Source organism: Colius striatus, chromosome 7 (genome assembly GCF_028858725.1).
Source record: "Colius striatus isolate bColStr4 chromosome 7, bColStr4.1.hap1, whole genome shotgun sequence".
In the NCBI taxonomy this organism is placed as follows: domain Eukaryota; kingdom Metazoa; phylum Chordata; class Aves; order Coliiformes; family Coliidae; genus Colius; species Colius striatus.
Genome location: NC_084765.1, coordinates 41,967,444 through 41,993,914, shown reverse-complemented (window position 1 = coordinate 41,993,914; position 26,471 = coordinate 41,967,444). Strand labels below are relative to the sequence as shown.

The following is a 26,471-nucleotide window of genomic DNA, read 5'->3' as shown; positions in this document are numbered from 1 at the left end:
CATGCTGAGGTCACTAGAGGGGGACACGGGGTCAGCCCAGGGCAGTTTGGATTACACAGTAGTTTATGTTTCTGGATGTCCTGGGAAGGTAGCACAGCTCCAGAGCTGAGACTTGGGTTTGTCCTTTTGGAGGTCTGACTCGTTTAATGAGCAAGAGTTTCCTTTCGAGCACGTGCCCTCAGTTAGTTACAAGAGCTGTAAATGGCATAGATGCGCCGGTGGCAGGGGGAGAACTCGCTGGGGTGATGACTGCCATGTGCTGTTTCACGGCCAAGTTCTTATTTTCCAACAGGACTGGTGCTCCTTCTGCCAGCTAGAGAGGAGCAACCAGCCAGGCTTTCCTGGTTTAACCTTGTGGGCACCTGATGGAGCTTATCTTTGAACCAACAGAGCAGCTGCAGTGGAGGAAGGCATGGGCCGTCCCAGCTGATTCAGGAGCATGAGAAAGTGTCCTGATTTGGTCGCATTTTACGCTGGGGTGCTGCAGGCACGGGTGGGAGTTGTGAGGAGTGGCTCTGAGGTGAGGTGTTGGGGTGTGGAAATGGGTGCAGCCAGGTCCCAGCTGTCCCTTGGGCAGCGCAGAGCTGGCTCAGGATGCTCCTGACAGGGCTCAGCTCCTACTGCCAGGGAAGCCTTACCAGTGTCGTCAGGGATTAGGGAATGGCAGGGAAGGGGACCAGGTTTCCAGTGTTAGTTTTGTTCAGTGTTCTGAGCATCCCAGTTTTGTGCAGGGAGAGCTCTGTGTGGATGCATCTGATGCACCACAGAGACATCAGATGCTGCGGAGCGGTGACGTGCCATTTCTAATGCCGCTTAATAAACTGCTGCATTGTCTTCTCCCTTCCCCCCTTTAAAAAATGGCATCAGGGTTGCATGTTAAGCAGAGAGTGAGCTTCCCTTAAAGCAGCCTGTAGCCATCAGTAATATTTATTTTCTCCATTTGTTCTGAGCCTGGGAAGACTGTGGTTTCTTCCATACTGTCCTGATGGAGCCCTGACCAGCAAGCGTGCAATGCCCCTAGCCCTAATGTGCCATTAATGATAGGTTAATGTACAGTATAATGTTTGTTGGACTATGGGTTCATTACACTTCTGAGTGCAAGGTCCTTCTGCAGAGCGCCCAAGGTCCCATTGCATTATATCATGCAATAAAAATACCCTTTTCATATCACACGCTAATAAACTGTATTTGAAATGCTGTCTGAGGGCACTGCCATTGTCTTGATAGGCTGTGCCTGCAACAGTTGGGATCTTTTTACTGTGGCTCTTGTTGTTCCCAATGCAGATTTTTACAGGGAGTGTAGAATTTGTCTGTGCTTCTTGGTAATAAACAGAGCACAAGTCCTTTAGCTGCACAGGCTGAGAGGAGAGCCTGTGGAAAAAAAAAGAAGATGGAAAGGATGGCACTGTTGGAAGTGACAGCAGTGCTGCTGCTTCCCTACACACCTTGCCTAAGTGCAAGGTCTTTCATTGTCACTCTGAATTTGCTGGGCGCTGTGGTTACGTTGGGCTGTCATGGAGTCGTTAACGTAAGACCTTGGTCCCTCTAATGGTGTCTCTGCTTCCTCCTCTGTATTCATAGGGTTTAGGTTAATGTCTGCCTTTGCAGCTGGCTGCTGGCTGCAGGGAAGATGGGCTCAGGATGTCGACAGGCAGCTCCCAGTTTCTGCAGCAGGAAAGCCACGGTGCTGCTCCCTTTGCAACCTGCTGCTCGGGCCACAGCTACCCCTTAGACCAAGGGCATGTAGGGTGGTGTACACAGGTTCCTTCCCTTAACCTTCACGTCCTCCTGCAGCAGTGCAGCTCTCCATGCTGGCTCAGGTGCCCCTGAGCACTTCCTAGCAGGGAGCAAGCACTGACCCTGGCATAGCCATCCTCCAGGAGAGCTCAGAGCCGTGCTGCCCTCTCCCATTAACCTCTCACTGCCCCAGTGAAAACTATATCTAAGGAGATGATATTGTGGGTTAGATCTGGATGCACTGTCAGGAAAGAGCAGAGTCACTGAGCACCATTTGGGATTAAGGTTCATGTCTGTGTCCTCCCCATCCCCCTTGTGTTCTCCACCCCAGGGAACACCACCCTGTCATTCTTGCAAGTGAACAAGGAAATTGGTGACTGGCTGGTGTTTGACATTGGGAATGTCCTTTGCCAGCATCCTGCCTAAGGTCAGTAGCTGCCCACTGCACGGGCCTCTCAAGCCAGTCTCACCATAAACACTCGCTTCTTTTGTGACTGGAATGTTCTCTGAAACCACAGCAGGGTTGCTTGATGGGTGTTATTTGTTGTGTGCCTGTCCTTTGGCAGCATTGAGGAGTTAGTCCGGGGCCACCAAACTACCCAAACACAAACCCTTTATAAGCAGTGGCAGGGGAACTTATTTATGGGATAGGCTCTCATGAAGCTCTCACCTTCTTTGGGCTTGCACATGAGAGGCAGTGTAGATAGTCATGTCTGCATGAGACTAAGTAGCTGGAAGGATTTGAGCAGCCCAAATTGGGACTGTGGGTGATGCAGAGGCCTTGTGTTAGGGCTGTGTGCTTGGATCTTCCCTGGACAGTTCTGCCTCACTCCTACCAGCAATGCTGGCGAGCAGATGCCAGAGCAGAGCTGCACGGGGGCACTTGGGGCTGGAAAAGGCCTGTGGGTCTGCAGCCCTGCTGAGGATGTGATGTAAAGTCTGTTGCAACAAGCTCAGGGTGGGTTATTATCAGAAACAGAGACTCCTCAGGCTGGAGGAGAAGGCCATGAAAGCCAATTGCTGCATTTTTAAGGGTGGGTAAAATGACGGAACTTTTACCCTTGAATAATGGCAGTTTAATTGACTGAGCTAAATGATTGATGGCTTGTGAGCAATGGCTTTGAATTGCCAGGGCTGTGTGTTCAGGGGGGCACTGCCCTTTTAATTTCATGTCAGATATTTAAATCCCTTACACCCCCTGTCTGTGAGGTGCTCCCCTTTGAAGGAGTTAACCTGTCTGGTGGGACCCTGCAACTTGAGCAATGGACCCTTTATCAAGAGAACGAGATGAGACAAGTTCATTTAAAAAGCCTGGTTTGTCATTGTTTATCTAATTTTCAGAGTTGACACACAAAATTAGGCTGCCTGACACTCACTCTGGGGCTATCCCTGGCCCCGTCCTGCCTGACCTTTTCTGCTCTGAGCTGCTGTGTGCTGCAGGACTCGCCGTGGATCCTACTGAGGCAGAGCCCTGGCTGGGGTAAGGCAGAGCCCTGGCTGGGGTAAGGCAGAGCCCTGGCTGGGGTAAGGCAGGCCAGCACCTGGCCAGCATGGGGAAGCAGTTTGGTGGTGGCTTTTTCTATCTTATTTTCTGCTGCTTGCATCTGCTGGATGTATTGGTTTGCCAGGTATTCTTAAGGCTGAGTGTTTAAGTATTGGCAAGGAGTTGCTGACTGCTTTGTAATGCTTTTAGACTTCAAATGCTGCTGTAAGGAGGCCAAGGGCAAGTTGGATGGACTGGTGCCTTGTCCACAGCTCTGTGTGTGTGTTCTGTTCCTGATTCTTTGCCCTGTGTGTTTAGTGCAGTTGCAGGTGTGACTGTGGCAGGAGAGATGCTGCTGAGCAAGGGGTGATCCAGCAAGGTCAGGTAGCAACAGCAGCAAGGTGTAGTGGTGTAGACACCAGTGCAGGCCATCCATGGCTGTTGTATATCCTTGAGCCATGTGTGACCTCCCTGCTGTCAGTGCCTGACCTGAACATGCCATGGGCTGGAGATTTGCAAAGGCAGGTCCCCACTGACACTGTAGCCTTAGCTTTGGTGGACATCTGTTTTCCCATTCCCTGTTGAAACAGAAACAAACCAAACAAGCAAAAACCTACCTAACAAAAAAAAACCCCACCCCTACCAGATTGTGAAAACCAGCTCCTGGTAAAAGCATCCCTCCAGCCTGGGAAAAAATCCTCACTAGAGCAGCGTGGCCTGAAAACGGGAAACCTAGAGAGTAGGTTCAAGTTAAACCGATGCCTGGGGAGGAAAGTGAGTGTGTAAAAGGCCAGGCTTCAGTGCCATAACCTCACAAAACAAAGCAAAGTGGGTGAGCAGCATGGCTAGTGATGTCCTCAGCCTTGCACAGCCTGCAGTTTCCCTTTGCATGTCGGGAGGAGCTGGAAGGGGAGGATGTGCTGGGTGTGAGATGCTTTCCTCTGCAGGGAGCCTCTCCGTCATAAAGGAGATTCATGGGAGAAGAGGACTGCCTTTAATAGCTGCTTTTTAATTGCCCCAATGCATCTGCTCTCCCTTGTCTGTGGGCTCTTGATTGTGGTTTTTCTCCCCAGTTCTCACTAGTGTCCTTGACTGTTGTTTTGTTTAAAGAGGCGAAACAGCTACTTCTAGGTCTTTGCTTGGAATAAGCATTTACTTCACTCTCACACCTTTTGCACCCAAAAATCCCAAGGTGCTGGGCAAAACACGCCTGCACTGCTTCTCCCAGCACTCTCATGAGAGAGCAGAACCATTTATTCTCTTTTCAGCCACGAGGCTGAGGGAGATTCAGCAGCTTTGTGAAGGTCACACCAGAAAGTATGTGGCAGCCTGGGAATAAATGCCAAGAGACTCCTGTCTCTGGGTTCCCAATCCTGCCCTCTCCTCAGTTGTTCTTGTGGGAAGGAACCAAGTAAAACCAGGGGTGTAAAAAAAAATGCAGGAGATAAAAAAAGGCTGCTGCCTTTCTTTAGTGTTGTTCCTGATGTTACACATTCAAGACCAAAGCTAAAGATTTTTAGTAGCCAGGTGTTGGGAGGAAAAAGACATTGCCCATATGCTCGGTGCCTCGAGCATCTCTGTGCTTAAATGCATCATTTTAAGATCATCCATCTTCTCCTGGTAGCACTGAACTGTCTGCTGCCATCCTCAGAGCTCTCAGATGGACTCTGGTACCTCTGGATACGTGGTGTTGCCTTGGTGGACCATTCTCCAGCAGCAGCTGAGTGTGAGCACGCACACATCTGCCTGCGTAGGGAAGTCAGAGCTCCCTGACAGATGTAAAGTTGCTGTCTGCAGCTAAGAATACCTGTAAGGAAGCAATTTGCTTTGAAAAATTGAATATTGAGGGAAAACATCTATTTCTGTAGCAGTTACAAAGAGCAAACTCAGAAAGGTCGATTCCAGTGGCAGGTAGCAGCTGCCCACAATTTCAGAGATAAAATTAAAGGCTTGCAGCTGGAGCCTGGTGGGAAGCACTGACAAATGCAAGCAGGGGAGAGCCAGTTCTTTGAACACACTTTGCTTTGGAAACCTGGGATCACACAAGAGTCACCCTGGTGCCTCCTGTTTGCAGGAGTGGGGTGATCTTGTACCCACAGGTCAGTGGCATGGATGTGTCTCTGTGGCCCAGGCTTTCACACAAGAGGAAGTTTACACAGGAAAACTCATGAGCTTTCTTCAGACTGCAACCATGACCTTGCTGTTGTAGCTTCATTTTAGTCACTGGTGTTTCTTAGATCCTGTAGACTTTTGGCATGGGGTTTTTTTTTGTTCCCCATATGTAGAATTATAGACTGGGCAGGCTGAAGCTTTCCTTGGGGGAAAAGTCAGGGCAGTGGCATCGGGTTGGAGCCTGCAGTGAGGGTGTAAGGCATCCCCAGAGGCTGTGTGTTGTGTGCACCCCATAAAGAAAGACCTCGAGGAAGGAGTAGAGGCCACCAGCATGGAGGGGAAACCCACAAGTGCAGCTGCTCCCTGTCTAGCCTGAAACAGCAGCTGCTGCTACCATAGACATTGAAGGGCAGGGAGTGGACACTGGGGAGGAAACGTGGGTGAGGTGTGGTGCATCTCACACACATGGTCCTGGTGCATCTTACACACTGGTGCATCTCACACACATGGTCCTGGTGCATCTTACACACTGGTGCATCTCACACACATGGTCCTGGTGCATCTTACACACTGGTGCATCTCACTCACATGGTCCTGGTGCATCTTACACACTGGTGCATCTCACACACATGGTCCTGGTGCATCTTACACACTGGTACATCTCACACACATGGTCCTGGTGCATCTTACACACTGGTGCATCTCACACACATGGTCCTGGTGCATCTTACACACTGATGCATCTCACACACATGGTCCAGGTGCATCTTGCACTCCCAGTCACCAGCACCATGCTGTGCTGTGGTGTTGTCCCTGCAGCAGTAGATCCTAACAGACCTCTCTGCATGGTGGGGTTTGCTCTTTGGGTTGTGTCAGCAGCTGTTGAAGTTAATCATGTGCTCCCTGGTGACCAGCAGTTTGTTGAGAGGTGGCTGGGAAACAGCTGATTGAATTGGCTCACCAAGGGGTGGCCATGCCTGCAGTGTGGTACATGGCATGATCCTGTGCAGTCTCTTCCACTCAGATGAATGGAAGGGGAAGAGTTTCACTGAAGTCATTCCAAAGAAAGACGTGTTTCATAGCTGAGAGACTTAAGCCACTGAGTGTCCTGCCTGGTGTAGCCTTGTCTCCTCGCGCTTCCTCCCTCGTGCTCGTAGCTAACGGCGTGGCTTATTCCAGTGGCTCCTGTGTTTGCTGGCCCTGGCCCACCAAGTGTTTTATGGCTTGGAGCTGATGCTGGGAGGACCGATTGTGCTCTCTCTAGCCCAATGCTGCTCCATCACTGCTCTCTGTGCCATCCTATGGCACCAGCCTTGCCGTGCCCCGCGGTGACTCTCCGTGTGCCGGCCGCCCGCGACTCCCACACGGACGTCACCCTCCCCCAAAGGCTCCCCAGCAGATCTGCTCCCATTCCTTTGGTGCTGATTGCAGGAGCTGTGGAGTTTAGTGTTGCAAGAACCAAGCTGCTTTTGAGTGATTTGGAGTAGAGGCTTCCATCATGTGTGATGGTTTCTCCTGGCGATTGCTTTTCCTTCAGTCATTTCTGTAATTGCGGCACTCGGTTTCCTGTGGATTTTTATACTTCATTTGAGATTCATCTGAAGATGGCACGTTCCCATCTCTAGGAACAGAGCCAGATTGAGACATGAGCTGCCTAAGCTGGCTGCTGAAACTGCAGGCCATATTTCTGCTTCATCCTGAGACGTTGCTGTGACTTTCCCGAGGTGTCTGTGCCACAACCTCCCAGCGCCCACCTCAGCCCCGGGATTCACGGCCGGGAATGTTGTGTAGCTAATCCCTCTCTCCATCACACTGAATTCCCACAGTAGCTTCTCACAAAGAACTCTTTCCGTTACACTCAGGTGGTGTTTTCATTTCTGCATTAACAAATGGCACGTGCCACGTGCAGGACCCGCTCCTCTGCCTACAGCTGCTGAGTGCTGCACAGCCCGGACGTGTGACCCTTGCAGGGATAGTGAGGGGTGTTTTCCTGGCTAATTTGTGGAAGCCTGCATTGAAGGGATGCCTGCACACAGGCTGAGGCATAAGGTTTCCACTGATAGCAGTCAGGGACACGGAGGATGTGGCATTCATGCAGCCAGGTGTTGGCACAGTTCAGTCTATGCCTTCTGACAGCAGACTGTTGTGTTAACACCCATAGAACAGGGACATCCCAGAGAGAAACTTTACAGTGAGAGAAGTTGCCAACCTTTATAAGCAGACTGGTGCTTCAGTGGTTGTGGCAGGGTGTCTGTTTACCAACACATCATTTAGAAGTTGCACAGCCCGACAAGCAAAGAGCTCACAGCACAACACTACAGAAACACCAGTACTTCCAAGGAGTGCCAAGCTAAGGCCTCAGTAAAGAGTCAGGGCTCCCTCAGCCCTCTGCTCCCTCCATGAGCTGTGTGTGTGGGTGATGTGGCTCCATGAAGAAGTTCACTGGTTTGAATGGCTGCTTTATTGCACTTCCATGACTGCAAACCCCAGGATGTCCCAGTGTATTTAGAAATAACTCCATGAAACCCCAGACCTTTGTGGGTTTTCCCAGGAAGGGCTTTGTTTCTCTTGCCTAACTCTGCCTTGTCCCCCTTTGCTGTGTTTCTCTTGCCTAACTCTGCCTTGTCCCCCTTTGCTGTGTTTCTCTTGCCTAACTCTGCCTTGTCCCCCTCTGCAGGGCCACCCCTTCGTCGTGCAGTACAACGATGGCAACGCAGAGGTCGTCTCTATGTGGGTGTGCAGGATGCTGGAGGAGCGACGCTCGGCACAGGGACCCCAGTGAGCCTCACCCAGGGCCACAGCTCACTCTGGCCCAGCAGCACCAGCCCCCTGCTTTGGACTCTTCACCTCTCTGGATCATATTTTACTAAGAAATATTTTCTAGGAGCATCACCAGGATGTTTGTTGCTGCTTTTCCCTCCCCGCCACGTGAAGGGATTTTCTTCCCACGTTTCCTTTGTTGCTGAGCAATTTAATGCCCTCAGATTATCTTCAGTTAAACTGTACACAGCCTTAAAGCGAGCATTTTATATCTATATTTTTTGTTATTGAATGTATTGTATATTTCCTGGCTCCAGAGTATTTTTTAACTGTTAATCTTTGTTAAAATGAGTGTTGGGAGGATCTCGTAAGGAGTTGTTGGCTGGCTGTGAGTGCAGGCAGCCACAGAGTCATGGTTCTAAGTATAAAACAAAAGCAAACAAACAGAGAAGTATTTGGACTGTGAGGAGTCAAGGGAGAGAGAAAAAGCATCTCTGCTCCTGGGGTTTGCTTGGTGGGCCAAGCAAAAAGCCAACGTGTGTGCAAAGGACGTTCACACTCGGGCACCACCGGCCCATCTGTAAATGCAGAAGGGTGGAAAGAGGTGAGGTGAAAGAGGACAGTGCTCTCCTAAACAGGGAGTTGGGTGAGCACCAGCCAGAGCTGCAGCCCTGGAGCTGTGACATGGGCTGGCTGGGCTCTGGCTGCAAAGGGAGAGCAGCCCCAGCACAGAGGGTGCGAGGTTCTGCCCATGGTGGAGCTTACACAGCATCCCACGAGCCTGGGAGGGGGGAAGAGAGCCTGTACAGAGGGGCCCAAGCTGGCCTGTGCCACTTGCCCTCGTGGCCAGTGAACAGGCTGTGGGGTTTTAGTTCTCCCAAAGCATTTTGCTGTTCTCAGCTCAACCTTGATAAGTCCTTGTCTTGCCTCCAACTCGCTGCACGATGGGTGCAGTTGGGTCAGGCAAAGGCTCTCAGGGCTGCTCTTACCCTAAAGGAAAGAGCAACTGCGGTGTCTCTGCCGTGTGTTTCTCACTCCTGCATTTTCTCTGTGGGTTTCCACAACAGACTGACACAGATTTGATCAGTCCTCCTCGTGTTCAGATGCTTATTAAAAAGGAAGAACAGCACAGAAGAGAGGAGGGCAGAAGAGAGGCAGGGTTGGGGGAAGGGGGAGGGGGGAGTGGAGGAGGTTGGGGCTTTTGTTTGCTTGTCTTTGCATTAGTAATAAACTTTGGCTAAAAAACCACGAAGCAAAGCTCAGGTAGTTGAGTAAGTTTGTTACATTCCAACAGCTTAAAAAAGGGATGAAAGGCAATTTGGTGACCGATTCCCCCTGAACTGCTGCAAATGCTCAGTGTTCCTCTGGAAGCAGCATGGAAAAGACTTTGTTTCCTTCCTTGGAGGGATCGTTTGTCTTCTTTTGAAGTGTAGAGGTTGCAGGCATGAACTTATAGACTAAAGTTTGTCTTAATTGCTCTGATGTCACAACCTCCCTGGCAGATAACAGTACAATGAATGAGTCAACAGCCCTCGTACCTCCAGGTCCTTTTTCTAAAGTGAGACAAATTTCTTCCCTGTGAGCCAACCAGACTATAGGCAGCTCTTCCATTTATTTATCTCTAACAGTTTGCATTAGCTTGCTCTGGATAAAAAGTGTCTCCTTTGGATTTAGTTAAAAAGTCAGTCCAAGCAAGGCTTTCCCTCTGGCTTTCAGAGGGGTCAGGAGGGGATGACATCACCCCCAAAACCTGGATGGGAACATGAGACATCCCCTGGTTAAGGGGCTGACAGTGTTCTCATTCACTGGCACACGTGCTAACCTCATCAGTGTACTTCATCAGTCCAACAACCAGGGAGAGGTTTGAGGCCTCTTGTCCTCTTTCCTTCCCTAAGTCCTTGAGTTGGGTGCAGCTGAGGGATGAGCAACCAGGGTCTGCTCACTTCTGCCCAGCTCTCACTGAGGGGTTGACACCATCTGGGGAGAGATTAAGGCAGGTTGGGGACGATCCTGCTCCTCTTCAGCACACCCCATGTCAAGCAGCAGGTATGTGGGGGTTCCCCAAACTGCCCCCTCCTGTCTTGGTGGCTCTGAATGGTGGGTCCCCATGGGAGGTCCAGACTTGCAGCCCAGTCTGTGTGGGTGCAGGGGGTGCTGGGCCCCTTCTTCCAGCACAGCACTTCACTCTCCCAACCCACCTCCTGGTCCTGTGTGAGCCTCTGGTGCCCCCAGAGCCTAATCCAAGCCATTCAACCCGATTCTTGCCACCAGCATCAGCACCAAGGGACACAGGTAAGGGGAAGTTGTGGAAGGTAATAAAATTGGGTCAAGATCTGGGCAGATTTAGCCCTCCTGGGTGCCTCCCTCCCATGTCAAGCAGCTGCTCAGCAGATCTGCACCCAGCCCAGGCTCCTCTCCCCGCACCAAGTGTGTGCTGCCTGGCAGTGGGGCTGTGCTGAGCGAGTCCTGCCTGGGTGCAAGGGCTGTCAGCACACAGAGGTGACCTCGAGATCACCAGGACATGTGAAACCCGCCCTGGGCTCTTGCCACCAGCCTTCCATGGAATATCATCCCAGCCCTGAAAACAGCTCCAGGGGTGGGAAATGAAGAGGGATGCTTCTTCCTGGCTGCCAGGTAGGGCTGGAAGCGCTGGGTGCTGCGAAGGGGCTCAGCACTGCTGCTCCCTGTGTTGGGATGGGGCTGGGGCTGCCTGGGGATGTTGTCCTCCCCTCCTCCTTCCTGCTGCAACTTTTTGGAGTCTGAGTTGGGGCATTTTTTTGGCTAAAATGCAGCGATTTTATACCCCCCAGGTGAGTGCTGCTCAGAAGATGGCATGTGGGGGGTGCCTATTGACCACACTAACTCATCAGTGGATGCTACAGGGAGGGCTGAGTGACCCACTGTCTCCCCCAGTCCCACTCCTCATCCCACCACCTCATTCAAGGACTCCATCAGCACCCCCACACCAGTCTGACAGCTCTCCCTGTACCCTCAGCCAGGTGGTACCAAGGGAGCCAATCTCCTGGGGCAGCGTGGACGCAGCAGGCTCTGGGAAAAACTGGGTATGTATGTCCCATCTGTGCCAAAACTTGCAGTCTCCTCAGTTCTCCTCTGCCTGCAGTCCTTGCCAGGCAAAGCTCTTCCTGGGAGACCAGCCTGGGGTAGTTTGCCCTTAAAGGCAGCACGGAATTAGTTGGGTTCTTGTATCCCGTAGCCAAATACCTCCCGCTGACAGCTCTCCAAAGGCGAAGTGGCGGTCTTTGTTTTGCAAATAACAGCCTGAAAAGCCGCCTGCGCGTGTGTCTGTGCCTATACACACACAGAAAGCTGGCAGAGAACGCAGAAACGGGGCGTTGAGGGCTGCGAGGGGTCCCCGAGCCCGTCGCTCTCGGCGGCGCGCAGGGACCGCAGCGGCCGGCGAGGGGTTAACGGTGATAACGGAGCCACCGCTCCAAACAGCTCCGTGTGATCCTTTGGACACCGCAGAGCAGCAGCCATCAGCAGCACTGAATCTGGGGAGGGTCGTCTGTGTTTTCCTGCCTCGCTGAGCTTCGTGGTCCTGCGGGACAACACCTGGGAACCCCCAAGGAGCCGCCAGGCTGGTGCAGAGAGGAAGAGGAGGGAGGAGGCAGGTCAGGGGCTGCAAGAGCTGAGAGACCCTAAGCTGGGGCTCTGCTCCCGGGAGGGCTCCTGCAGCACCGGGGTCCGGGGCACACGGAAACAGCCTCGGGCTGTGCTGGCAGGGGTGTGAGCTGCAGAGGCTGCGGCTCCGCTGGGTCTGGTGCACACGGGCTCTTCCTCCTCCCTGCAAAGGGCTCCGGGGCTGCTCAGCCTCTTAGGGGACAAAAACATCTTTGTGCAGGGGCTCTTTCTCGTGCTGCCGTTAACGTGTGCAACGGGCAGGGAGAAATCTGTAAGAAACCCGACAACACCCATCCTTGCTCAGCTGCCCGGAGCTGGCCCACGATGAGACACATCACAGGTGAGCCCAGCTCTCGGGGAGCTGCAGCAGAAGCAGCTGCAGCTTCTTTGCTTCTCCAGAGGGTGCTCAGGAGCCCCTCTGCAGTCATCCGAGGTTATTTGTGGGTGAGTCCTGCCCCATGCAGCCTGGTCTCTGCCCCACTGAGGCTGCTTTGTGGGGCGCCAGGCGGGAGCTAAGCCCGAGCCCCAAATGCTACAGCTCATTGCTCACCATGTCCCTTCGGTGGGAGCCAGGCCCTGGGAAGCAGAGAGGAGGGGGAGCAGGGGCCTGTGGCGTGACACTGAGGTCTGGAGCAGTTATTTCAGGGTAACCCATCTCCAGCCTTCCCAGGGGGACACCTCAGGCTGGGGGGCTCACGTGCACCTGAAGGGATGGGGGAGACCATCCCCTGAACTTGCTGGCCTCATCCTGCTTCCCCAGCTCACCAGCACCGCACCACCGGGTGCCCAGCCTGGTCTGGGAAAGCCCAGTGGGGAAAACAACTAACCAATCTCTGACTGTATGAAAGTACTTTGGGCACAATGAATCAAAGGAAGGTTGTGCAAAGCTCTGGGGTGTGCGCTCTCCCTGCGGGAAGCTGCGGCGGGAGCTCTGTGGCTGCCAGGGAGCTGCACTGACCTGGGGCTGCGTTACCTTCAGCAGAGCACAGGGCCATAAAGCACCGGCGTGCACTAAGGACAGGATTTATAGCTTGAGCCTCAGCGGGGACGGGAGCGGCTGCGGCTCCGCCGGTCCCCCACTGCGGCTGCTCCCACCGCCAGTCCTGCAGGGAAAGTTCAAGGTTTATAAGTAGCCGGTCAGAGCAGGAGATGTTTAATGGGAAATGGATGTTTTTACAGGCAGGAGGAGGGGAGGGGGGAAAACTTCTCTGCAGGCAAGCCAGAGCTGCTGGAGGGGCTCTGTACCGCGGCCAGGTGAGTGCCGCAGCTCGGGCCTGGAGAGCCGCGCTGGTCGGCTGCCCCGGGGCCAAGGCAGAGTTAATTGCTGCCCTGGGCTCATCCCGCTCCATCTCCGCCAAGGCGCAGCTTTAACCTGATCAATAAAGTCGTGTCTATCGATCGTGTCCGTTGCGTTCCTGCAGAGCCCCGCAGCCGCGCCGGCCCAGGGAAATGAAGCAGATGGGGGACAGCACTGCCATGGTGGGGGGACGGGGAGGGGGTTAGGGGAGAGGGGGCAGCGGCTGGGGAGCGCTTGGACAGTGGGGACCTGAAGGCACATGGCGGGGTGCAGCGTGGGGAGAGCCAGAGTGGGTGTTGCGGGGAGAGAGCGTGCATAGGGGAGGCACGGTGGGTGTCGTGGGGTGGGCAGAAGGGGAGGATGTGGTGGGAGAGCTGGGGGGACTGGGCAGGGGGAGAGCCGGGGTGCACAGAGAGGGGTAAGGGTGTGCGCACAGAGAACTCGGAAGGGGCCCAGGGACGAACCGAGAGGGCTCCGTGGGCTTCCCGAGGGTCGCACAACGGGAGCCCCGGGGAGGGGGCCCGATCCTCCCACCCCCCCGTACCCCTGAGCCCACCCTCCCTGGGCTCTCAGCACGCCGGGTCAGGCGGAGTGTGCCCGGGCTGCAGCGGCGCTGCCCGCTCCCTTTGTCAATGTCCAGTAATTAAAATGTCACCGTTTAATTTTCAGACCTCTCGGAGCAATCTTTTCCTAATAAAGAGCCTGATCGAAGCGCTGCTTCCCCGCCCCCGCCTCCCCGGGAAGGGCCGTGAAGAGGCTGCAAAGGCGCAGAGCCGCCGCGGGTCGGATCGATGGAGAGAAACCCGGATTGATCGGCCTCTAAAATTAAATTTATTGGGGTCATGGTTTTATATGGTGCTGATACAACTGTTAAATGGGGAACATTCATTTCCAATTGGAGGCGTTTATTAAACTTCCACTGAATTAGACCGCCGTGATTTATGTGGCAATCTCGGCGCAGCCCTCCAGGAGAGAGAGAGGGGCCTTTCGCCGCCGTCCCCGCTGATTATTTATTTATACACCCGTGACACGGCTTCCTAAGTTTTAACCTAAATTATCCGCCGGCCTCGCCTGCCAGCGGGCACCGGCCCGGGGTGGGGGGTGGTGGCCGGAGGACGGGAGGTGGATTGGAGGGGGGGTCCCGTCGGGGCGCAGCGCCCTGCCCGGCGCCTCCCCGGCGGCCCCGCTCCGCGCCCCTTGCCCGGCCGGCTCGGTGGGCTCCGGGGGGGCTCCCGGGGCGGCGGCGGAGCCCGCAAACGTCCCGGCTCTCGCGTGCGGCGATCGTTGAGCGTTAATTAGAAATTCATTACAATTAAAAGCCGCGCGCACACGCCTTAATTACATCTGATTTTTAATTCCGAATCCGTGTTTACACAGTAAGCGAGACGTACCTCCTGATTATCCCCAATACTCTTTATACTGTACTAATTATGTAAATTAAACCTAATTAACTGACAAAAACTGCAGTCAATTCAACTGTTAAAAGATACGGCGGCTGCGAGGAGAGGGGCAACGGCAGGGAGGGCGGCCGGAGCGGGAGGGCCGGAGCACAGGGGCCGGAGCCGATCCCCGCCCCGGGGTTCCGCGCCGCCGTCGGGGCTCCGCCGCTCCGGGCTCCGGAGGAGCGCTGCGGGCAGCGAGGCAGCCGCCCGGCCCGAGGAAGGGCACGGTGGAGGGGGTCGGGGCAGAGCAGCATCCTCCCAGGAGCACGGCCCCCCCCCCCCCCCCCCCCATCTCTTCCTCACCCCTCGACGTGCCGCCGCAGGAGCGGCCCCGGGAAGGGGGGCAGCGGCTCGGGCCGCGCCGCTCCCAGTGCCTGGCAGCCCGGCGTGGCCTCGCGAACGGTTTCGCAGCCGCTGCGGGTATTTAACGACGTGGGGTCACCCGAAATCCGGCGGGGAGATGAGCAGCGGGGCTTGGCCCTGGCGCCTCTCACCGCGCTCCTGCGTCCGCCTAGCTGGAGGATGGGGCGCGGGGGGGAGGAGATAAATAATTAAAAGGCGAGGAATAATTACCGGCTCGGGTTGCGCTCATTGTGGGGAGGCCGCGCCGCAAGGCCCGGCCGGCAGCACCCGCTCCGCGTCCCCGACGGAACGTCCCGAGGGAGCCGCGGCCGCTTTCTCGCGCGGGAGCGCGGACCGGGGCCGGTTCGGCTGCGGCGGCCCGGCGAGCGCGGAGGAGATGGGTGGCTCCGCACCTGCGTTTCGCTCCGCGCCGGCTCCGCCGCATCCTCCCGGCGCCGCTGGTGAAGGCAGGGAAGGGGGGAGGGGGGTACACACACAAAAGTGATGGCTGGGGGCGATCCGCGCCGTTATTATCTTCTGTTTGATCGGTGTAATTGCGCCGATCGCGGCCGGACGCGATGATTAATTACAGTTTAATTAACGTGGCCGTGACGAGCGATGCATGCGGGAACCCAACCAGGGCAGGGACGCGGCCACGGGCCCCCGCCACGCCGGCAGGACCGGCGGCCGCCGGAGCGAGGGGTCTTGTCATCCCCCTGGCTTTCGCTCCGGCGGCCGCCGATGCTGCCGCCGTGGAGTGGACACCCGTGGGGAACGAAAAAACACGGGCTCGAGCCCCCCAGCTGTCTCCTCCCGGCGATTTCGTTGCCGCCCCGGTGTCCCCCCCCCTCGCCCCCGGTGCCGCTCCCGCTCCCCGCCGGCGGGCCGCGTATCTCGGTGAGGGGCGGGGGGGATGCGCCCTATCAGCGCATCCCCGATTTCGATGTGGCCCCTCCGCCATCCCCCCCGGGCTCCTCTTTTCGTTACCGCCCGCTCCCCACGCAAACTTTCAACGAGCGTCGCTCCCCTCCGGGGATACCCACACCGCGGGGGAGGTGGGGGGGAAGGGCGGACAGGCGCGGAACCCAGCGCAGGTGCGGTCCGGGGCCGATCCCCGCTCTTACCTCGGGCAGCCCGGGCGGGTCCCCGCTCGGCGGTGGCCCACCGTGCTCCCCCCCCCCCCACACACACACACTCCCCACCCTCCCCCCGCCTTTCCCGCTCCCTCCCCGTTCCGCCGTGCCTTAAAGCCGCGTCGTGATTGACTGGAGCGCATCGGTGATTGACGGCCGCGGGGTCCCGGAGGCAGTTAATGTAAATATGCTGGTGCTAAGTGGGTGTGTCTTCCCGTTATTTTAGCTGTCACCGGATCAATGTGCAGCGTCTCCAAGTACGGATCCGGATCCTCCCTCGGTGGCGCGGCTGGTCACTCGCTCTTGTTGCATCTCGCCCCGGCGGACGCGGACGCGGAGGCGGCGGCGGGGCGGGCGGCGGCCCCGAGGCGTCGGTGAAGGGCGCAACGCCGCTGCCCGCCCGCCCCCGCGCCCCGGCGGCTGCCCGCGGGAAACGGATCGGTGGGGACGGGGCCCCCCCCCGCCTCCTCCCCCCACCTCTCCCGGCTGATGGCGGCCCCGGCGCCGGGCTGCGGGCCCTAGCCCCGAGGAGAGCCTGCACGTCCAGCCGGGCTCCGCGGCGTGGTAAGTGGGAGCGGGCGGCGGACGGAGGGGTTGGGGGGGGGGGGGTCAGTCGAGGCTCGTTTTCGGCGTGCGCTCCCCGTTATTTCGTGTAATTACCACGGAAGCGGCTTACCGCCGTGAGCCCTCCCCGTTAAGCCAATTTGCCCGGCTCGCTGCTGCCCTTCTGCTGCTACGTGCTGCGGGTCCTGCCCGCCCCGGCCCCTAATCCCGCCGGTTCCTAATCGCCCGCCGGAGACACGACAAAGGGGCTCCCGGCCAGCCGCGCCCGCCGCCTCGCTCCTCCCGCCACCGGGCACCGAGCGGCAAGTTTGGGGCCGGCCGGCCCGGCCCGGGGCTCGGCCCCCGCCGGCCCCAGCGCCGCGGGACGCACGGGTCGCGTCCTCCGGCGCGTTTCGTTGGAGCCCGGCCGGGGCTCGGCGCAACGGGCGGCCCGGCACGGCTCGGCGAGCCGGCACAAAGGGAAGGGACGCGGCACCTCCCGGCGCCCCCGGGGCGGGGGAACGAGGGGTACTCCTTTTCCTCCCTCCCCCGGACGCCCTTGCCCCGGGCGGCCGCTGCCGCCGGGCTCCCGGGGCCGCTCGAGCGGCGGGGCCGTGCCGGGCGGTGGATGCGGCAGGGCTCGGTACCGGCGGCCGCCGCGCGGGGGGATGCGCTACGGCTCCGCCGGACCTCTCCGGCCGCTCTGCCCGCCGCGGGGAGGGGTCCTGAGGCAGCGCCCCAGGGGGGAAGGGGCTGGGGAGGCTCCGGGCCAGGGCCGGCGGCAGCGATCGGGGAGCAGCCGGGCGGGGGAGCGGGGCTCCGGAGCGGCGGGGACCCGGCAGCGCTTCTAACCCGCGCCTTTCCCCGATTTTGTTTTGCAGGGGCGTTTTGGGGGGAATGGAGGCGATCGCCAGTCAGATGGGAAATGGGAGAGATGCAAGCTCCTCCCCAAATTCAAAGCAAGAGCTGCAGCCGTACCAGGGCTCCAATACCCTCAAGCCCAACCAAGTGGGTGAGACCTCTCTGTACGGCGTGCCCATCGTGTCCCTGGTCATCGACGGGCAGGAGCGGCTGTGCCTGGCGCAGATCTCCAACACGCTGCTCAAGAACTACAGCTACAATGAGATCCACAACCGGCGGGTGGCCCTGGGCATCACCTGCGTGCAGTGCACGCCGGTGCAGCTGGAGATCCTGCGGCGGGCCGGGGCCATGCCCATCTCCTCCCGCCGCTGCGGCATGATCACCAAGCGGGAGGCGGAGCGGCTCTGCAAGTCCTTCCTGGGCGAGCACAAGCCCCCTAAACTGCCCGAGAACTTCGCCTTCGACGTGGTGCACGAATGCGCCTGGGGCTCCCGGGGCAGCTTCATCCCGGCCCGCTACAACAGCTCCCGCGCCAAGTGCATCAAGTGCAGCTACTGCAGCATGTACTTCTCCCCCAACAAGTTCATCTTCCACTCCCACCGCACTCCGGACTCCAAGTACACGCAGCCCGACGCCGCCAACTTCAACTCCTGGCGCCGCCACCTCAAGCTCAGCGACAAGACGGCCACGGAGGAGCTGTCGCACGCCTGGGAGGATGTCAAGGCCATGTTTAACGGCGGCACCCGCAAGCGGACCTTCTCCCTGCAAGGGGCGGCCGCCGGCGGGCCCGGCGCCGGTTCCCCGGCCGCCAAGGCCGCGCTGCACCCGCCGCCGCCCGCCGGCCCCGAGCTGGCCCCGGCGCACAAGAGCCTGCGCTGCAGCGGGCAGGAGCCGGCGGGCGAGCGCGGCGCGCTGGGGCTGCCGTCGGCGCACGGCGGCACGGCGGGCGGGCACGGCGGGGCGGGCGCGGTGCGCAGCTACCCGGTGATCCCGGTGCCCAGCAAGGGCTTCGGGATGCTGCAGAAGCTGCCGCCGCCGCTCTTCCCCCACCCCTACGGCTTCCCCGCGGCCGCTTTCGGACTCTGCCCCAAGAAGCAGGAGGACGCGCTGGGCGGCGCGGGGGGCGGCGAGGCGGGCAAAGGCGGAGCGCTGCCCCCCGGCATGTTCTGGGGCCCCCCGCACCCCCACCCGCACCAACCGGCCCAGCCTCCCCACCAGCCCGGCGCCGCCAAGGACGCCGGCGTCTACCCCTCCTTCCCCGTGTTCTGGCCGGCCGCCGGCAGCCTGCCCGTGCCGCCCTACCCGGCGCAGAGCCAGGCCAAGGCGGCGGCCACGGCCGTGGTGGTGGCCGCGGCGGCGGCGGCGGCGGCGGCGGCGGCCGAACCGCCGGGTCTGTCGGGCCGGCACGGCGAGCTGGAGGGCTCGGAGCCGTCGGGCAGCGGGAGGAGCAGCGCGACCCCCCAGGAGGGCGCCGGGGCGGAGGGCGAGCGCTGCCCCAGCGCCTTGTCGCGGGCTGCGGGCGAGGAGGAGCGCTCCGGGGACGAGGCGCTGCTCCCCCCGCTGCCCCTGCCCAGGAAGGGCAGCTACCTCTCCGCCTTCCGCCCGGTGGTGAAGGACGCCGAGAGCATCGCCAAGCTCTACGGCACCCGGGAGGCGTACGGCGGCGCGGCGCCCCGCGGGCCCGGCTACCTCTCCCCGGACTTCCTCAGCGAGGGCAGCTCCAGCTACCGCTCGCTCTCCCCCGGAGGGGACACGGCCGAGGAGCCCGAGGTGGACGTGGAGTCCAACCGCTTCCCTGAAGACGAGGAAGAGGAGGACGCCGCCGCTGCCGCCGCCGCCGCCGCCCCGCACGCCGAGGGCCGGGAGCCGCCGCCGCCGCGGCTGTTGGCCGGGCCCGACGAACCGCCGCCCGACGGGCCCGAGGAGAAGGCGGGCGAAGCGGCGCTGCAGGAGGCTGTCCAGCCGCCCGACGGCAGCCCCGAGCGGAGCAGCAGCAGAGGCGCCTACGAGGTGCGGGGCCGGCGAACGGGGGCAGTTTTCTGTCCTCGGGGGTCCGCCGGGGGGGGGGCCGCGCAGCCGCCCTCACTCGCTCTTTTGTAGGTGTACGCGCCGGAGCGGGGGGAGCAGCTGCAGCAGCTGAAGAGCGCCGCGTCCCTCGGAGCCCCGGCCGCCTACCTGTGCACCCCCGAGGCGAAGGGTAAAGCGGGCCGCGGCGGGCCGGGGGGCGGGAGGTTGGTGCGCATCGACGGCGCGGTCCCGGGCGCCGCCCCTGACGGCTGCTCAGCCCCGGGGGGGCTCCCAGGCCGCGGCTTTCGTTCGGGGGGGCTTTCGGGAGGAAAAGGAGTGGAAACGGTTTGCGGATGGGGGACGGGACGAGCCGCTCCTCCGCCCCGGGGCCCGGGCTGCCGCCGTCGGACGGGGCCGGTGCGGCGGGGATGGGCTGGCGGGGCCGCGCCCGGCACGAGGGGGCAAAGCTCCTACCAGCAAGCTACTTTCCAATAGCAAAGCGATTAGGATGTCCGCTAAGAAGGTTTTAACGAGGGCTTTGTCCGTAATTATGTAATTAAGGATATATCAGGACCATACTTTCATTGCTTATGGTTGAAAATCGGTTTATTAACTTTAAGAGCAAGATAAAGAAGACAATCACTCCGCGGCAGAGGATTTAGAGACCAGAAAATCCTATCAGGACCAAAGGAATGTCTCTCATCCCAGCCCTGTAAATACCGACAGAGGTAAGCGCCGGTCCGCGGGGCGACGCGCGGTCCGCGGACCCCCCCGCCGCGCTGGGGCTGACGGAGCCCCCTCCCCTCCCCAGGAGAAGACGGCCTCAGCATGGATGTCGCCGGGTCGCAGCTGGTGGAGAAGGACATCGAAAATTTGGCCCGAGGTGAGGCGGGAGCGAGGCAGGGTGAGGGATGGGGGGGGGGCTTGCGGGACTCTCCCCCCCGCCCCGGCCTCTCCCGGCGGCTCGAGGTATTTGTGTTTTCTGCAGGAGTGATTAACTCCTGTGATTAATGTAACGTAATGCGATTAGCGCCGCGCCGAGCCGCCTCCATATGGAAAAGTGCGGGCTCCCCTCAACCCCGCCGCGTGTTTTTAAACAGATGAGTTACAAAAACTGGTCCTAGAGCAAATGGAGCTGAGGAAAAAACTGGAGAGGGACTTCCAGAGCCTGAAAGGTACCGGCCATCGCCCCCTCGCCCCTCCCCGCCCTGCCCGGGGAGCGATGCTGACCCCCAATGTCCCCGCAGATAACTTCCAGGACCAGATGAAGCGGGAGCTGGCGTACCGCGAGGAGATGGTGCAGCAGCTGCAGATTGTCCGGGGTAAGGCCCGGCCGAAGCCATGCACAATTATCACTTCTGTATCTTTTTCTTTGTCCCTCTCTCATTTTTCCCCCCTCTCTTTTATTTTGCTTTGGTTTCTATCGATATCATTTCGTGCCCTCCGCTTGCTCTCGGGATTCCGAGCCGCCCCGCAAACGGCTGCGAGGCAGCACCACACGGGAACGAATCACCCGTCCCCTCTTGAACCGATTTCCACCCCTGTTAAACTAAAAACCGAGATGTAAAGTCACCGGGGAAGCCATGCCCGGCTTCGGGCACATCCCTCCCCTCCCCCTGTCTGTCTGTCCGTCCTTTCCCTCCTCCCCCCACTGCAAAAGAGCGCGATGCCCTTCGGCCAAGCGCATCCCCGATGGGGCGGCCGGTCCCCGCTCCCGGCGCGGTGTGATGCTCTCTCCTCATCTCAGACACGCTGTGCAACGAGCTGGACCAGGAGAGGAAAGCGCGCTACGCCATCCAGCAGAAATTGAAAGGTACCAGACACACACACACACACAGACGTCTAGGGGGTGAACTGACACCTCTGCCCCCCACCGCCCCGAGCGTGTGGGGAGCTGGGGGTGACGGCTCCGTCGCTTTGCAGAGGCCCACGACGCGCTGCATCACTTCTCCTGCAAAATGCTGACCCCGCGGCACTGCACGGGGAACTGCTCCTTCAAGCCGCCGCTGCTGCCCCAGTGAGGCCCCTCCCCGGCCCCGGACCCTCCCGCTTCCCCCGAAGCCATGCGGGCAGAGCCCACACAAGCCATTTCCACGAGGAGACACTTGTACATAGAGGACTCGGAGCTCGGCTTGCCTCGGACTGGCAATACTGCGGGGAGCGGCCCCGGGGCGGGGGGGAAGAACCGGGACCCCCTCCCCTCGTGCCCCTCAGGGCCCCCCGTTCCGCCTTCCCCCCCTCCCTGTGTGTCCGCTTCTTCCACCCTCGTCCAGACTGGAAACAAAAGTGGCTATGTGCAATGGATATAAATGTACTGTGATTCTCTTGGTACAGTATTTGTTGGATTTTTATTTATTTATTTATGATGTATATTGATTTCTCCCCCCCGGGCCCCCCTTCCCCTCCTCACCCACCCCTTGTAAATCTATGGATGTAACGGCACTTTAACGGGCGGCTCCGGAGGCAGAACAACGCTCGCCCGCTCTGGGGACAGACCCTCTGTACGTGATTTTTGGTTCTTTAATAAAAACCGACTTTAAGAAGCCAGGATCCTGCTCCGCGGGGCTCTCCCGGCTGTGTTTTGGGGGGGGGGGGGGGGGGCGTGTCCCCTCCGGGCAGGTCCCAGAGACTCCTGCTCCCGTTTCGGGGTTGGGAAGGGCTCTCTGCTCCCCTACCAAGTTCCCCTTTCGCCCCCCTCCTCCGCGCCGCAGCCGGGAGCTCATTAATGCCCATTTATATGCTCGTTTCACACATGAAAGTATCACATTAATGAGCTCTGAGAGCGGGTGTGGAGGTGCTCGCACACCTATTAGCCCTAAATACCTGTTTTTTAGCCCAGGATTAACGTGGCGCGGCACATCGATGGGCTGCAGGGCTAAACGCCGCGGCGGGGGGATGCACCTTGCAGCGGGGTCCTGGGACGCCGCGCGGGGAGGGGCGTGGGACGGACCGAGGGGACACGCATCGGGGCCGCTGATGGGAGTGGGGAGGGCACCGCGGTCCCGCAGCATCCCGGGGCCGCGGGGGCCGGGAGCGGCGCGTGAGAGCGGGGATGCCCGGAGGAGGCTGCGCATTACCCGCTGCCCGCCCCCGCGAGCCGCCGCCGGGAGCTCCGCAGCGTGGATCTGCCGTTAATTAGTTCCCGGGGCTCATTAAGCGGAGCGGCGGCGGTTCCGCGGGCTGTGCTGCCACCGTGTGGCCGCGGCCGGTACTGCAGCGCCCCTCTCCGCCCGGGTACCGAGCTCCGGCTCCTTTCCCCGCCGGCTGCTCTGGCCGCATCCCGCCAGCACAGCCGGGCCCATGGCTGCCAGGGGGTTTTATTCCCCTCGGGAGCTCGGCCCGGATTTTTGGCCTTTCCCATTGACAGGAGTAGGACAGAGAGGGCTTGACCCTGGGCTCAGCTGTGCTGGAGTGGGAGCAGCATCTCCCATCACCTGTAGGTGAAGCAGCTCGTCTCAGCCAGGTGGGCATGGTTGGCTGGTCTGAAAGTTACAAAGCCCTTGGGCTGGAAGTGCAGCTGGCTCTTGGGATTCAGAGCATCAGCCGAAGCTCTTATGGCTTGTTTGGGGAGAAACATCCTTCTGTGCTGTAGGAGCTGAGAGGTGTCTGCAATAAGTGGCTTTGTGTGGGAGCACATGCAGGTAAGCTTATGGGCAGGGGGATTATCTGGCTGAGATGTGTTGACCAGAGAGACAAGAAAAGAAAGAGAGACAAACTCTTTAGGCTGAGAGGTGGGTTGTTTGAAAGCATGAAACTGTTGGGCCTCTTTGGAGCTTGTAGGTGAGCAGCTGAGTCTTGTCTCGTACACATTACTTGGTGTCTCTTTGGCTGGGTCATCCTTGGCACTTTGTGAGCTGGAAATGGCACAGTGTGACCCTGTGGAGAACTACAGAGGAGATTGCTCTGTATGCTGGCACTGCTGCACCTCAGAGGACCCTCAGTCCCTGGTCTGGATCCCCAGTCCTTAGTCAGGACCCTCATCTGGGCTTTGATGCATTCTCAGCTCTCCTCTTCCTCCCCAGCAGCTCCCTGTCCCCTAAACCCCTCTGGCCTCGGCTGTGTTCACCTGCCTGGCCACACGGTGTGGCAGTGGCAGCGTTTCCCAGCGCTGGGGCAACAATGAACTATGATGTTGTATTCATATTTTCCCACTACTTAGCTCTCATTAAAATGTACTTTGCTGAATTGAATATGTGACTTCAAATGACACAACGTATTAAGTGCTTAATATACTAGAAATTATGAAACTATTATAGTCTAAGTAACATGAAATAATTAGAGGGAATTAAACTTCACCAGCACAATGAGGGAAAGGCTTCACAGGTTTTTTTCTTCTGTTGTGGCTTTTTTTCCCTCCCTTTCAGTCTTAAAGCAGTTGAGTGCAGCAATAGCCCCTGAGAATAAACAACCAGAGTGAGGACTTTTAAATAATTAAAGCAGGAATAAGCCTGGAGTGTGTGTACTTGAGCCTGTGATGGATTTGGAACCGGGGGAAGCAGAAGGTCTGTTTGCTGCAGCTGATGGAGTTGTTCTTTCAGGCCAGTGGTAGAGCAGCTCCAAGGAGCAGATCACCAGACCTCCAGCCTTGCCAAGGCTTGTCCCCATATGCTGCTTTCCTCTTGTACACCAGGCTGTTTGTTTGGAGGCGAGCAGACGTGAGGGCTCCCAGTGACCGAGCTGCTCTGGGTTTCGCTGTCGCTGAGCTGAACGTCCCCTCTGCAGAGCAGCTTCTCTTTTATCCAGGGTGCCAATGCCAGAGGCCCTCACAGTGAAGCCACAGTGACTGAAAGGAGCCTGGTCTCTCCTCCTCAGAAGCGTTTTGAGCCATTGCACTGAAGTTGTGGTTGAACTGTGGCCGCTTTTCTTATGTGAAGCGGATTGACCTGCAGCGTGGGCAGATGTGAGGCTGGTAGATGCTCTCCACTGGGCCTGCAGGAGGCTGGAGTGAGCTGGAGGTCGGTTTCTGCTCCCTAGCCCAGTAATGAATGATAGGACAAGAGGAAAAGGGCTCAAGTTGCCTCAGGGGAGGTTGAGGCTGGAGCTGAGGCAGAACTGTTTCCCTGAGAGGGGTGTCAGCCCCTGTGCCAGGCTGCCCAGGGAGCTGGGGCAGTGCCCAGCCCTGGAGGGATCCCAAAGCCCTGGAGCTGAGGTGCTGAGGGGTCAGTGCTGGGCTGGGCAGGGTGAGGGCAGGGCTGGGACTCCAGGAGCTTAAAAGTCTTTTCCAACTCAGATGCTTCTGTGATGCAAAGCACCCGACCCATCAGCTGCCGGGCTTAGGCACAGGGTGTTTGCACTGGGATGTGACTGTATGGGCTTGCACTGCTGTAACACGTACCGGGTGCTGAGCAACGGGGACCCGCTGGATGAGAGCCCCGAAGCTCCAGGGATGCTCACCAGGCTGGGATGCCGGGGAGGCCAGGAGATGGCGTTCCCAGCTCCTCGCTGCCGTTGGCCGGCTTTGCAGCACAGCTTCTGTGCGACTGCCACGGAAAACTACCGACATCAGCCCTGGGGAAGGGACCTCTGAGCCTCGGGGGGTTCGCACGGGCTGGACCACCTCCTCCCTGACAAAGGGATCTGCAGCAGTGAAGCCACGAGTCCCTCCCGGAGCAGCAGCTCCAGGGGCAGGAGAGCAAAGGGGGGAGAGGCATTTACTGTCCCCTGGGCTTCAGAGCCGTGGGTGTTGCTGTTAGTGTGGGATGGTGGCCACTGCTGAGTGCAGATGTGCTTGCACAGTGTTCTGCTGGAGGACTTGAGGGAAGGAAAATGAGCATGGGGTGGATGTGAGTCCCATCTCTGAGGGCTGGGGTGCTCAGGGGGCATGGTGCCATGGGTAGGGGGGCAGCCCTGGGTGGGTTGTGTGTATTCCTCACGGGTTTGCTGACCCCTCACAACTCAGGGCAGAAGGGCAAAGCAGCTTTCCTCTGAAAACCTGGTGTCAGGAGAAGCCCAGGCCGAATGGGACATCACAGCCCTGGTCCTGGGGACTAGAGCAGAGATACCAGTACAGGTAATTGAAGCTGCTTTGTCCCAAAGTGAGGAGAGGCTCTTCTGCAGATGCGAAAGGCTCTTGCCAGATCTATGGAGCAGTGTCAGAGCAGCAGTGCTGTGCTCAGCTGAACACTAGGGAGGCTCACACTCGAGTTAAAAGTGAAGAAAATGGTCCTTAATTTGCCTCTTTGAGGATTGTTCAGGTTCAACCGACTGTATCATCAAAAGACACATTTGCTTGGCAAGTCTAATCACTGAGTACAAACAACAGGCATCTAAGGAAGTGTTCACTCTTTAATATGTCCTTTTGATTTCAAGGGACCACTTTCTGCTGAACCCTTTGGAAAACAAGTTGTGCAGCTGGGTGCAGGCAAGGGATGCTTTATGGGAGAGGTGTCTGTGAGACTCACCTGACCTTGAGTGTGCTCTTCCAGTGCTGTTGTATCGTGACAGTAAGGATTATCTCGGGCTGGTGGGTGCTGTGTAAAGATACAGGGGAAAAGGTGTTCCCTTTTGCAACATCTGCCCAGGCCCAGCGTGGGTCTGGAAACCAGCAGCCTGTATCCAAGTTGGAAGGAACCTGTGGAAGGCCGTTGGTCCAGCCCTTGCTCACAGCAGGGCCACCTAGCTTGGGTTGCTCAGGGCTGACTTCAGCTCACACCTGGACATCAGAAGCAGCTCTGTGAGCTCTCTTTGCTTGTTCTGCATGATAAGTTTTCCCCTGTCATACCCAGCATGTTTCCCATTGCCTTTTGGTGTAACCTTCTGACGGGAGGCTGGCTCCATCTCCCCTCCACTCCCCCATTGGGGATTTGCAGACAGCAGTGAGACCTCCCCTTTGTTTCCTTCTCTCCAGGCCAGACACGTGCAACTCCCTCTGCATCTCTCCATACATCACGTGCTCCAGCCACCAAACATCTTGGCCCATTAGGACACCCATATCCCTTTCTGTAAAGCTTTTCTGGCTTGCCCCTTGTCCCTTGTGTCTCTTACATCACAGAGGGCATCCAGGAACAAACTGTGCCTGGGGAAGCTGTGCTGGCTGTGTCCTGTCATCACAGCCTTCCAGCAGGATTTGCTCTGTTGTATTCTCTGGGTTGATGCTGGTGAGGCCAACTGTT

The 26,471-nt window shown here is 58.5% G+C and overlaps 2 protein-coding genes across 7 annotated transcripts in view; both read left to right on the top strand.

Moving 5' to 3' along the window:
- MAP2K5 (mitogen-activated protein kinase kinase 5) overlaps positions 1-8,398 on the top strand; it is a 136,393-nt gene extending 127,995 nt beyond the window's left edge. For 5 of the 6 annotated variants that reach the window (XM_062000028.1, XM_062000025.1, XM_062000027.1 and 2 more), the window contains one exon: positions 8,010-8,398. In XM_062000028.1, coding sequence (XP_061856012.1) covers positions 8,010-8,114 — 105 coding nt within the window. In that variant the 3' untranslated portion in view covers positions 8,115-8,398. Of the gene's footprint in view, positions 1-3,078; positions 3,218-8,009 lie in introns of all 6 variants that reach the window. The other variant, XR_009819077.1, reaches the window with a different exon arrangement.
- Positions 8,399-17,388: 8,990 nt separating this feature from the next.
- SKOR1 (SKI family transcriptional corepressor 1) lies at positions 17,389-21,380 on the top strand. The gene is made up of 8 exons (XM_062000135.1): positions 17,389-19,362; positions 19,453-19,549; positions 19,980-20,087; positions 20,171-20,242; positions 20,460-20,534; positions 20,607-20,681; positions 21,107-21,172; positions 21,283-21,380. The coding sequence occupies exons 1-8, from the start codon at positions 17,389-17,391 to the stop codon at positions 21,378-21,380; spliced, it is 2,565 nt and encodes an 854-aa protein (XP_061856119.1).
- Positions 21,381-26,471: the final 5,091 nt, after the last annotated feature.